This window comes from Carlito syrichta, unplaced genomic scaffold (assembly GCF_000164805.1).
Source record: "Carlito syrichta isolate Samal-C Ts95f unplaced genomic scaffold, Tarsius_syrichta-2.0.1 Scaffold309463, whole genome shotgun sequence".
NCBI classification, from domain to species: domain Eukaryota; kingdom Metazoa; phylum Chordata; class Mammalia; order Primates; family Tarsiidae; genus Carlito; species Carlito syrichta.
The window spans coordinates 677,173-690,451 of NW_007253559.1; the positions used below are offsets into that span (position 1 = coordinate 677,173).

Here is a 13,279-nt window from a genome sequence, read left to right on the forward strand (position 1 = left end):
AATGATGAATGTTCCAGGTCTCCTTCCTTGACTCCCTTCTCTTTTTTATGTACTTCTTGATTTCAGAGATCTCAATCAACTCACATGTTCACTCCCCTAATATTTATAAACAGCTCTGACTTCTCTCCTTAGCTCTATCATCCATTGCCTATTTGAAATTTACAATTAGAATATAACAAGCACCTTACTAAACTCTTAATTCACTCCCCCCTGCCCAAAATGAACAAACCCAAAACATGCTCCTTCTTCAGTCTTCTCCATCTCAATCAATGATATATCCCCCATTGCTCAGACCTAAACCTTTCTGGTGTCTCTCTTACTCTCTCTGCCATATTCAATCTTCTTGTAAGTCTGCAAGTCTTCTAGGCTCTAATTCTCATCCATTTTCTGGATTGATTGTTTCAAGCCATGGCTGCTAAAGACCCTCAGAGTCTGCTCCAGTCACTCTTGTAGATCACTACAGAAGTTCCCTCAATGGTCTCCCTACTTCTACTCTTTCTTCCTACTACCAGCAGCAAAGTTACTTAAAACACACACACACACACACACACACACACACACACACACACACACACACACACACATCACATCACATCACATCACTATACAGCTTAAACTAACCCTCCCCAATAGTTTCCTACCGCAATTAATTAAAATTCATGCTACATTTTTTAACTTATTAGGATCAGTGTGACCCTCACCCAGCCTATCTCTCTGGTCTCAGTTTTTAGCATCACTCCTCTTGTCTAATGAGCTCCAGTCACACCAATTTCATGCTCTCGGTAAAGGGTTTGCACCTGCGGATCCTTCTGTCTTAAAAGGTTTCACCTCAGATCTTCAAATGGCTGGTTACTTCACCACTTAGGTCTCTGGTCAAATATTACTCCAGAGAGGCCTGTTCTTCTCTCCAGTTATTCACTAAATATTTTCATTTTTGAAAAAATTACCTTTCCTTATTTGTTAGTAAAATATTATCTTTAGAGTATAAGTGTCTTGAGTGCAGAGAGCAGTCTCTCATACGCATTGATCTGTCAGCCATAAGTGCCCTGAAGAGTGCCAGGCACACAGTTGAGCCTGCATAGATATTGTTATTGAATTAACATTTGCACCTTTTGTAGATATTACAAATATGTGTATATGAAATTTCTTATTTCAATTTATATACCAAGCTTATGTAAATGCTCATCAAAGAAATGAATTAATTATTCTATTTTAAGTAGAATCTAAGTTCAGTAATGTTTGTGAACATAATATTTAATAAAGTCTATGTTGAAGGCCAAAATTGGCCTGTAAAAGGTAAACTAGGAAAAGTATCTATCAAAATAGGGGTCCCATGGTTAGACAATGATCATTTCCTATGTTTTCTTAAAATATATTGCATATATACATATAAATAAATATATATATTATATATTTGTCCAATTAGATAAGAAGTTTCCCAAATGGGAACAAAATCACAAATGACACAGGCCAGTGCAGGTAATTAAATAATAGCTGCTCAATAAATAATTAGAACATGATTGTAAAGTTGTAGTGAATTCTAGGGAAAAACAAAAGTATTTCTGGTATAATATTAAGAGAAATTTAATCTCTACTATTTTTCCCCTAGACTACTGCTAATCATGATTATATCTATAAAACAATAAATACCTAAGTAAAAGTTTAAAAACCATTATCAATCATTCAGTTACTTTGGCAACAAACAGATAAAAGGATGAAGATTGTTTTCTCCTTCTATTTATTTTATTTGTCCTACTAATTTCTACTATTCAATAATCATATTTTTAAAATTATCTCATATTCTTCTATGAAAAGTAGCTTAATTTGATTGAAAACTAAATGGGGGTCATATATTTTAATAAATATAGATGATTCAAAATGGATTATAAATGTAGTATGATATACAATCCAGAGTAGAAAAATAATCAGAGTCATTGGTCTTTAACATTCTTCAAAAAGCTTTAGGACTGAAATAACATAGTAAAGTAATAAAACTCAAGTGCTCCTGAGTGTCATTTTAAATAATTCTCAATGTGAAAACAACTTGTTGATAAACAACAAATGAAAGTCTAAATGACTCCTCATAATTAGAGTTAATGTTTAATTAGAGAAGAAATGGAAAATGCACAAGATTGTAGTCTAGAGTTGCCAAATAAATGGTAAACAGCATCCTGACATTTGAAGGTTATGCTACTTGGCAGCATCCTTTAACATTAGTGATACTATTTTATCATTTAAAACATAAAAGACTCCTTAACAAGGCTAATTCCAGTACAATACTTCCCAGTGGGGGAGAGAAACAGTTTCGATTTTGTCTTCTATATCTCCTTCTCCCTTGTCATTAAGTTTGATAAATTTGCTTTTCTGCATTATTCCTTGTTTCTGTCTAAAGGGTACACCTGTGCTCAGTTTTGCCGAAAGGCAGTCACATATTGTGATCAACGACGAAAATCAACAGGGAGCCAAATTATATTGCTCTGACATCTGTCCCTCCATCTGTTAGAGTTTTAACAAAGAAGTATAAAGTAGACCTCTGATTATATCAATGCTCTTATTTTTATATATAACTGAGAATAATGTATATATGATCAAGTCTCCACAAATTCAGTTTTATTAAAAATAAAGCAGGAGGGAAGGTGCTAAATTAAACTTCTATTCACTGAACATTATTTCTGTACTGCTCTTTTTTATCAGATCAGTATCCATAAAACAAAATACTTTTTATATTTGCCTAAGTTTGTAAATATTTTGTTCTTTATTATAAACCTCTTTACTTCCTTAACGCAGGGTGAACATTTCCTATAATATGAAATCAACATCATTCCCCATGCTGCAATGCTCAAGGACTTGAGCATTGTTTTAAATTATTTGAATAGTCATCTTAATAAATTATAAATCATTGCTCAATAAAAATAAAACAAAAACTTTCATAAGAGCTCTTTTAAAAAAATTAAGAATTGTCAATCAATCCTTATTTGATAAACAGTCTTACAAAACTAACATGTATCTAGAGAAGAAACTCAGCCAAAGCCCTTTCTTTTGAATTGGAAACTCAGAGGTTCAGGCATGATCTGGTGTTAACTGAACTGGGGCAACGCTGAGAACTGGACAGAAGCCAAATGGTGTGATATTGAGCATGACAGCCATCCCACATTTTCCTTGCTCTAAAGAGGCACCATAATGTGAGCAAGAAAATTAATTCTGAAAAGCAAGAACCTCTCAAAAAGCACTCAGAGATTCCAGTAACAAGACCCACCCCGAAATGACCATTTTATCTTCAAAACACGATGAACCTGAAGACAAAGAAATGTGCAGAAATTTGCATTCTCCTGTCTAATTAAAATGTATGCTGAATCCCAATGATGAAGTTTGCTATTAAATTATCATTTGAAAATCTACACGTGCTTGCCACCCTTCTTTCTAATTACTGCGATATATAAATATTCCCTTTTCCTCACTCTGTGTCAGAAAGTCCTACAATTTCTATTTTTATTTTTGCCATCTGTAGTAGCAGAATATTGCCACAGGGTGGTACACCATGCATATTTAACTGAAATCTCTTGTAATTCATGTGACAGTTGAGTTATAACCTTTTCCAGCTTCACTTAACCAAGAGGCATCAGAATAACTGACAGCTCTGAATGACTAAAATTAAAACAAAACCTTAAATCATACAAGTCTGTTAATCTCATATTATGCCTAACTATAATACACCTTGCAAGCTTTCTTACATTTTCCCTCCTTTTGGCAATTTCCAGAGCAAACTAAACAAACAAATAAACTCAAATGAGAAAAGAAAATGCCAAGAGGAAATTTATAAAGACTGTACACCATACAAACCAAAGTGCCCAAAAGTAGCTAAGCTTTAATGATAATTCAGAGAAATTGCAATTAGGTACTGTTAAATGGAGAATGAATACACCTATGTGATAAAATACTTACCTATGTATTAATATGTCTAATTGCATAACACAGAATAATTATAGCATTTTGCTAAACAGTTTAACATAGTGCTACATTATTAATGTATTATTCTCAATTATGTATGTTTATTAATGTTAATCATAGAACTTATAAGCTGATGTACCGCCTTGTTCAGATAAAGAACCAAAATCACATTTCAATTACGAGTTTCACTAAACAACTACCTTTTTCCTCTGGGACATTTTAAGTTAAATGAATTAAACTATTTCAGTATTAAAGAAGAAAAAAAAACTTAAATGTTTATAGCTTAAAAATATAAATGCCAGGTACTTTTAGGTTAAATATCTAATAGAGCAATGTTCTTTACAGTATGAAAGGACAATGAAGCGACTCATCAATTTATTTCTCATATTGATTTTTAGCTCCATTGTTAAAAAATAAGTGACAATGGGTGTAGTGACTAAAACATTTATCTGAAACACTGGGTCGATGGAAGGATAAGCTTAGAACTATTTGTTCTGCCATTTCTTCCTTTAATGTGGTTTGCTATCACACTTCAGTCTTCCTTAAACCCTTATTCCTCTCCTTCTAATGGGAGAGGGAAAGCAAATAAATAAATAAATAAATAAATAAATAAATAAACAAAAGGTAGTTTGCTTCCTGCTAGAGAAAGAAAGGCAGCACCTGCTCAGAATTTCAATAGGTATAGCTTAGCTTTAAATAGGTAAATGAATCTTTCCAACGTTTGGTCCTAGCGTAAGATAAGTAAGTGCCCTTGCAATTAGGGTACACTTCCAAAACTGTTGGAGTACCTTCGATGATTTAAAGCCAGTTTACTTTTCAGACAGGATATTGCCTCTTTGGTACGTTGACTGAAATGAAATGAACAGGCTAACTTAAATCTCACCCAATTGTGTCAGGGAAGTTGCAACTTACAGCTTAGCTTGCCTCAAATGCTACTTGTCAGCGTATGTATTAGCACTGGAGGCCATAGATATGTCTAGTTCATGCCTCTTCTACTGTCTAGTGTCCTGAAGTTTAAAACTGGACAAAAGAGACAGCAGTTATTATCTATAGAACAGCTTAAGTGCATACCCTAGAGGATACTAAAGACTCAAATTTCAATTCCTGCAATATACTTAGAGGGCTGTATCTTTTCGGAATCGAGCCCTTTGAAAATCATTAAGGGCTCATCGGTAATACATGTCAGATACGGCTGCTCAGTTGCAGACAGTGTTTACTTCAGGAGAGTATACATTATATTTCAATGGTCAGTTCAGGTTCAAGGTCAACATTTAATATACTTTTCATCTGGCTGCTGGGTTTTTGGAATCTTACCTCTCTCACAGGACCTGCCAAGATAGCCTGTTCCCGAACAATCACAGACATATCTGTTCCACCCGTCCCTGCACATGCCATTGTTTTTGCAAGGGTTACTAAGGCACGGTTTTGCTGTTTCCCTTGAGCAGGAGGGCTTCACTCCAGCAGTACTTTGAACTTCAGCCATTTGCCGGATATCTTTGCTTTGGCCGTCAATGAACAAATCCCTGATGCAGCCCACGTAGCCATAGTTGAGTAGAGCAGTCCACACCTCGGTGGGGAAGACAAGGCCAGCCTTATTTTCTGGCAGTCCCCCCAGGTACAACTCATCATCCAAGTCCAGAATTTCACTCTCACCAGGAGCAGTGTAGGGCGTGCGCAAGGTGTTGACAGAAATGGTACCTATTGCAAAGACAAGAGAATGCACAAGTCTTTACAGAGCGCCCACATGTTCTAATTATCATTCTTTCTCTCGTTCATCTGCCTAAGGATGAACTCCTTGAGAGCAGATTTTTTTTTTCTAAGCCCAGTGTCTGGTACTTCCCAGAAAAATTAAGAAATCTGTGGAATTAAGTAACTTTAGAAATAATGTAGAGTGTAACTAAAATGGTTCAATTTGCATTTGAGAATGAAAGCCAAAGTGGATAGCCAACAAACAGTTTGTGAGCTGCTAACAGCTCAGCCAGTACATACATGCATACATACATATATTAAAAATAAAAAAATCGACATTCTGCATCACTTTCTAGAAGAAAAATTCTTCTTGGTTAGTGCTAGTTTATAAAGCTAGTATCCATCTGCAAACCAAGGAAAAATTATGTATCCCTATCTTTAACTGATTTGATTGCTCTGATTGAGCACAACCATTTGACAGATTAATTGTGTCAAAACCTAACTTTAACATTCATAGCTGTATGAATCTGTTGACTAAACTCTAGGGTTTTGGTCCATAATATGAGCAAAATAATATGATCTATTCATAGGGTTGCTGTGAGTGTTAAGTAAAATAACACTAGCAAAGTGTCTGGTTTATAATAAGCACTGCCTAAGTGTTCAGCATTTCAGTGACAGAATCAAGTAAAATCAGTTGTTTACTTATTTTGTAAGCCAAACTGGTTATTCATCTAGATTGTTGGAATTACAGGCATGAACAACTGCGCCAGACCTGCACTTATAGTTTAGAAAATCTTTGGGTTTTTTTTTTTTTTTGCATTGGAGTCTCACTCTGTCACCCAGACTGGAGTGCAGTGGCCGCTCCCAGTCACCACAGCCTCGACCTGCTGGGCTCCGGTGATCCTTCCGCCTCAGCCTTCCAAGTAGCTGGAACTACAGGCGCACGCTACCACGCCCGGCTCATTTTTTATTTATTGTAGAGATGAGGTCTTTGTAAAAGAGGAGGCCAATAAACAGAAAGTGCAGAACTTAGTTCAAGTGGGGTGGAAACAGTTACTTTTATATTTGGAAGATTCACAGACAACAATCTATTTGAAATAATAATTAAATTTATTACTGAGTCAAACCCACATAGAAATTTATATTTTAGTCTAAACATGTGCCCTGAAATATACACATTTTCAAAAAAGGAGTTGAATCCCAGCGCTCCTTAATGATTTTACTAAGGATATGAATCAAAGGACATATTCACCTAGCAAGAGTCATCACAGAATCCGAATTAGTCTAAACCAATTTATCACATACATATGAGCATAGTGAAATTTCTAAATACTAAGGTTCCCATGTGTTCCTTTTATTATTATTGAGTTATAAAGGCAGTAATTACAAAGAATGCATCAAATGAATATTTAAACCTTGTTCTTTGTTAATTGAAGACAATTGAGTAGTTACCACAGCTGTATGTATCAGTAGAAAATGAGAATTTTCCAAAGGCTGAGATAAATAGATTTTATAAATACATTTCTAAAAGAAAACAAAAATCTAAGTATATTAATGAGTCCTCCTTCTATCTTTTCCAGGAACCACAATATTGATGTTTTCACTTTGAAATAAATCAATTCTTTCATCACATTCTAACTCCTTTCACAATAATTACACCTGGATTTTCTGATAAGTTAAATAAATGTTTTATGTAAGCATTGTTTTATTTGACCTGTTAAAATCTGGGAACAATAGTTATATATGGGGACATGTTTTGATCAATGTTTCTTGCTTTACTATTTAAGAATCCAAGTTACCTACTGTGTTGTTTTATTTTTTAAAAGAATAAGATTGCAGCTAAAAAAATGTATTTGTATGCATATGACTTTTATAATTTTAATATAAAAACTATATTATATCAACATTTAAACTTGTTTTCATGGCAAATAGAAAACAACATTGATAAGTAGACAAGGTAATAGAAATGAATATTCACAAGTAATAAATTAGCCTTTCACCTTTCATGTAAAATTGTTATGTAAAGGTTTTAAAAGATTGTTGAAAACAGCTCTTAGTTATAAAAGTGGAAATCGACTTTAGAATTTGGTGTGGTATTTGTAAACTGCTAGTTTACTTCCTTTCCTTTTTTTTTAAATCCAATTTTCTTTACTATTCTACTTCCATAAGAATAGTTTACAAATTGGAGTGGTTCACACCTGTAATCCCAGTACTTTGGGAGTAAGATGCCAGAGACCAGGGGTTTGAGACAAGCCTGGGCAATTTAGAGAGATCTAGTCTTCACAATAAGTAAAAAAAATTAACTAAATGTGGTGGCAAATGCCTATTCCAGTTACTTGGAAGGCTGAGGTGGAAGGATCCCCTGAGCCCAGCAAATCGAGGCTGCAGTAGCCATGAGCGTGCCACTGCATTCAGCCTGGGTGACAAAGAGTGAGACTCCAACTCAAAAAAATTTTTTAAAAAAGATTAGTTTACAAGGTGAGAAGGAAGATGGAGTGAAGGTGAGATTTAACATAAGTTAATTTAGCTTCAAGTTTTACATTACCCCCCAAAATTTAAACTGCTAGCTAGTGAGGAATAGAAAGTGTGCTGTGATAGGAAATGCTTTTACCAGGTGAGAGAAAACCAATATTCCAGCTTTTCAACTAACTAACTAGCAAGCTTAGCCAAAGTGTATATACAGGAGGCCCCAATGTGGCCCTTATGTAAAATAAGAACATAACATGATGATCTCTAAGTTCAAAGGGACGCCTAAACTTTACCTGTACAGTTACTATTTGTATACCCAACCCTGAATTGTACCCTATAACTTTAAAATTAAATACAATTTTTAAAAAGGAAAAAAATGAGATTACTGTTTAAAACAATTTTGTAAGTTAAATGCAATTTTATCTACTCATAATTCTGTTTCACCTCTCACTGCACAAGAGAATCAGATTCTACAGTTATAAATTTGCTCGTCAAATTCATATTCTATTAACAAATTCAACTCAACAAAAAGGTACAGTATAAATAATGAAAGCAGAGTACAACCTTGATAATATGGTATGATGTAAGATGTAAAACATACAGTTCCTACAAAATAGTAAAAATAAATACATAACCAAAAAATTATCAATGAGGATTTTGGGATAGGGAGATCACAAAGGTTTTCCTTTACACTTTTTAAAAAACTTTTTAAAAAACAATGTTCTGTATTAGACTTCTAAGGAACTGAAAACTAAAGAAAACCCATCTCAGTTTATTTGAAAACTAAAGAAAACCCATCTCAGTCTTCTGTTTTCTGCTTAATACTGTTCTTTACTTATGCAAACTCATCTGTGAGCTGGGAACTTCAGGAATTAAACTAGTATATGGAAAAAAAAATCACAGAACAAAAATTTAAAAGCTTGATAATATCTAGTATTGACAGGAGTGAGGGAAAATGAGTACCCTCATACAATGTAGATAAAATGTAAATTGAAATAGCAGTTAATAAACTATGTATGTTTCAAAATTAAAAATACAATTAATTCATCAATTTCAGTTCTCAATTTTTCCTACAGAAATAATGACCAATATATACAAAGATATCATGTATGAAGATATTATTTATAAATTAGTTTAAAATAGTGATGTTTCTAAAAAGTAAAACATTGTGCTCTTTAATAGAGGTATGACTAAATATTAGTTCAAACTGAGATATATGATGTCACTACCAAAAATGGCAGAGAAAAGCTCTATAATTTTTTGTAATTCAGTAAAAGCTCAAGTATAATCTTGTTTATGTAAAAAAAAGAAGCTCTATAATTATTGTATATGTGTAAACATATTTATAGACATATCAATGCCAAGAAAAAGACATGAAATTTTTTGAACACCAAATTATTTTAGTGAGTACTATGGAAAAGGGAGTGAATTCGTAAGTAAAGAGTGTGTCAAAGGGAATCTTCACTTATGTACTTCTAAATTGCTGAACATTTTCACCAAAAGCATGCATTTATATATTTAACATATGTCATGTATTATATACATGCACATATACAAATACACATATATATTCACACCAATATTTATACACATATAAATTTGGAAAAAAAGATCCTACACAATTCTGGAAAGTTGCAATTATCCATCAAGCCACATTCTTCAGCAATTAAGATATTATTTTGCAGAAGTTCCTCAGATTTCCACTCAGCATTCCCTAGTGTAGGTCATTGGGGCTGGGTGTGGTCAGTTAACTGCTTATCTCCTCAGCGTGCAACTGATGCCATAGTCCAGGGTCTGCCTCTTTGGCAAGCCCCAAAAAGAGACTTGGTAGATTTACAGATAGAGGTTTCACTTTCCAGAGTTTGTTTTATATTTACCAAGTCCATATAATCAATGTATACAAGAAGAATGCTAAATTATTAATTTTCTATGAGAAATTACCTGCCATAGGACAGAAAATACCTCCCATGCAGCTCTGTCAAGAGAGATACCAATTTACTATCAAATGTTTATCCATTTATTTATGGTGACAAATTTACTTATTACAGACACCAGGAGAAACAGTTGTTTCTCAGTATCCACGGGGGATTGATCTCAGGACCTCCTGCAGATACCAAAATCCACAGATGCTCAAGACCCTGATATGAAATGGCTTAATGTAATCCACGTACACCTTCCTGAACACTTTAAATTCATGTCTAGATTACTTATAATACCTAGTACAATGTAAACGTTGGGTAAATAGTTGTTATACTATATTATTTAAGAAATAACGATAAGAAAAAAGTTTGTACATGTTCCATACAGACACATTTTTTTCTCAAGTTTTTTTTTGTTTGTCTTTTTGGGTTTTTTTGAGTTGGAGTCTCACTCTGTCACCCAGACTGGAGTGCAGTGGCCTCTCCTGGCCACCGCAGCCTCAACCCGCTGGGCTCCGGCAATCCTTCTGCCTCAGCCTTCCAAGTAGCTGGAACTACAGGTGCGCGCTACCACGCCCAGCTAATTTTTTTTGATTTATTGTAGAGATGAGGTCTCAACAACTTGCCCAGGTGGGTCTCAAACCCACGGGGCTCAGGCAATCCACTCACCTCAGCCTCCCAAAGGCGTGGGATTACAGGCTGAGCCACCAAGCCTGGCCTCAAGTATTTTCAGTTCACAGTTGGTTGAACCCACAGATGGGAAACCTATGGATTCGGAGGGCTGACTGTATATGTAACTGGTCTTTTTTCTTTTTCCACTGTAATCAGATTTACAATGAAAGCTAAATGTTAAAACAGTGTTTGGAGAAAATGGATTCTGAGCAAGGAGAATCATGATATAAGAAAACATATAGTAATATTGGTCTAAGATGGCTTGACACACTCATCTCAATTAAAATGACCTGCCTCCATTACTACAGTGAGGATGAAGTGGCACCCTGGGCAGTACTCGGATGATTACTGCCAATGTTTGTCCCTTGTGATTTTCTTTTCTTTAAATACGTTAATACATTTAAGTCCTACAAGCCCGGGAGTCTAGCTAAAGTGCCTCTGTAAAGCTCTGCTCTGTATCTATGCTTCTGATTTCATTACTCCCAGTAAATAAATTTTATTACTTAGATAATCTTGAGCAAAAAAATATTATGACATTATATTAAATAAATAGCATAAAATTATGTTTATACTATTACTGCAGCTATATCAAATATACTTAAATGTAAACAATAGCCTGGAGGAAAATGTACAAAAATAAAAAAAAAAAATTTTTTTATTGTGGGGAAGATAATAAATGACTCTTCTTCTTTAAGCTTATTTAGAATAAATAAAAACAAACATCCAGCCAGGCTTGGTGGCTCAGCCTGTAATCCTGTGCCTTTGGGAGGCTGAGGTGAGTGGACTGCCTGAGCCCAAGGGTTCGAGACCCGCCTGGGCAGCGAGGCCTCATCTCTACAATAAATTTTTTAAAAAATCAGCCGGGCGTGGTGGCACATGCCTGAAATTCCGGCTACTTGGAAGGCTGAGGCGGAAGGATCACCGGAGCCCAGCAGGTCGAAGCTGCGGTGGCCGGGAGCGGCCACTGCACTCCAGTCTGGGCGACAGAGTGAGACTCCAACTCAAAAACAAAAAACAAAAACAAAAACAAAAAATTCATTTAATAAAACTTAATATAAAAATTTAATTCAAAATCGACCCCATCTGGACATCTGTCAAATAATTGATAAATTACTGGTAAGGTATTTCAGTCTTCCCATTAATAGGTAGTGATTTATGAGCATAAATATGAAATAAAGTATTAGAAATGTACTTAAAATTACTTCAATGTATGCAATAGGCTACTAGAAAGAGACATGGAAGGAACATTTATAGTCAGGGGGCAAGTTCAAATCAAGACCTAAACAGAGAAATTGTCTAATAGTTAATCAAGTAGAAATGTCTAAGTGTGGTGATTCATGAATGGTATACACAGAAATCAGTGCTGGTAATAGATAGCTAGAAAGTGCTGTTCACATCAAACAGTGATTACTACAAACCTCTAATTATGTGCTTTGGAGAGAGCCTTGTGCCTTTCCCACTGTAATTTCTAGTTCTTAAACTGGAACTCTATGACTTCAATTCAAATCTCAATGGCTTCTTAGCTGTTAAATGTAGGCTTACCCATGAATAACCGCTGATACAATCTGCTGTACCCTGCTGTACACAAGCAGACTTTGACAAGAGTAATGAGTTTTCTCTTTGATTTCAATGCGTAATGATGGTTTGCAAAAACATGACTGGCAGTTTGCTATAAAAAATACTTGAGAGAATATCCTTGACTGAGCCAAAAAGCTTAACATAAATTTAAACAATATTCGTGCCCCAAGAAAACAGTCATTAACCTCATCTTAATTGTAGCACAATTCACACTTTAGCTAAATACCTGGGCAGCTGTTTTGTGTTGGGTTTGGGACTAGAAAAGAAGCAAAGGGGAAGTCTGGAAGGAGAGGAGGGCTGACGAGAAAATGTTCAGTTGTAAGTTCTGCCAAGTTTGCTAAGCAACAGGCCTCTTCACTCATATATATTAACTCAGCAACTTAGGCATTTTGCTGTTAGTAGCTAAGTTATTCACAAAGGATATTAACTTTTTGCAGCACTTAAGTGATCTACTCTGATTCACTAGATCATGCTTGTACTTGTTATGGTTGCTCTTTTGCCAGTTTAGTGCTGGATCTGAAATTGCCATTCATGGCTCTGCCATTTGGCCTCCTGTGTCACTGGTCCTAGACTGAGCAGGAAATCGAAGAAAGCTGCACTGTACACAGAGAGCAGCTATGGTGAAAAAGTATTAGTCAAAGTGTGGGAATTAGTGTACCTGTTTCTTTCCTGTGTCTCGGATGAAAGAAGGAACATGTATAAGAAATAACCGTAATTTTGCAAAAAATGAGGACCTTCTAGAAAATTTTGTAAATAAAGGCAATATTTTTCATGGAATAAGAAGTTCTGCCGGGCTGTGTCTCAGCCTGTAATCCCAAGTTTTGGGAAGTCGAGGTGAGTGAATTGCCTGAGCCCGCGGGTTCAAGACCCACCCTGGGCAACTTGGCGAGACCTCATCTCTACAATAAATCAAAAAAATTAGCCGGGCGTGGTAGCGCGTGCCTGTAGTTCCAGCTACTTGGAAGGCTGAGGCAGGAGGATCACTGGTAGAGACTGCGGTGGCC

General features: G+C 35.3%; 1 protein-coding gene across 15 annotated transcripts in view; it reads right to left on the reverse strand.

Annotated features, from left to right (window-relative positions):
• Nucleotides 1-13,279, reverse strand: part of NRXN1 (neurexin 1) — a 701,758-nt gene that overhangs the window by 612,225 nt on the left and 76,254 nt on the right. For all 15 annotated transcript variants that reach the window (XM_021717193.1, XM_021717192.1, XM_021717189.1 and 12 more), the window contains one exon: nt 5,263-5,646. In XM_021717193.1, the coding sequence (XP_021572868.1) occupies nt 5,263-5,646 (384 nt within the window). The remainder of the gene's footprint in view (nt 1-5,262; nt 5,647-13,279) is intronic.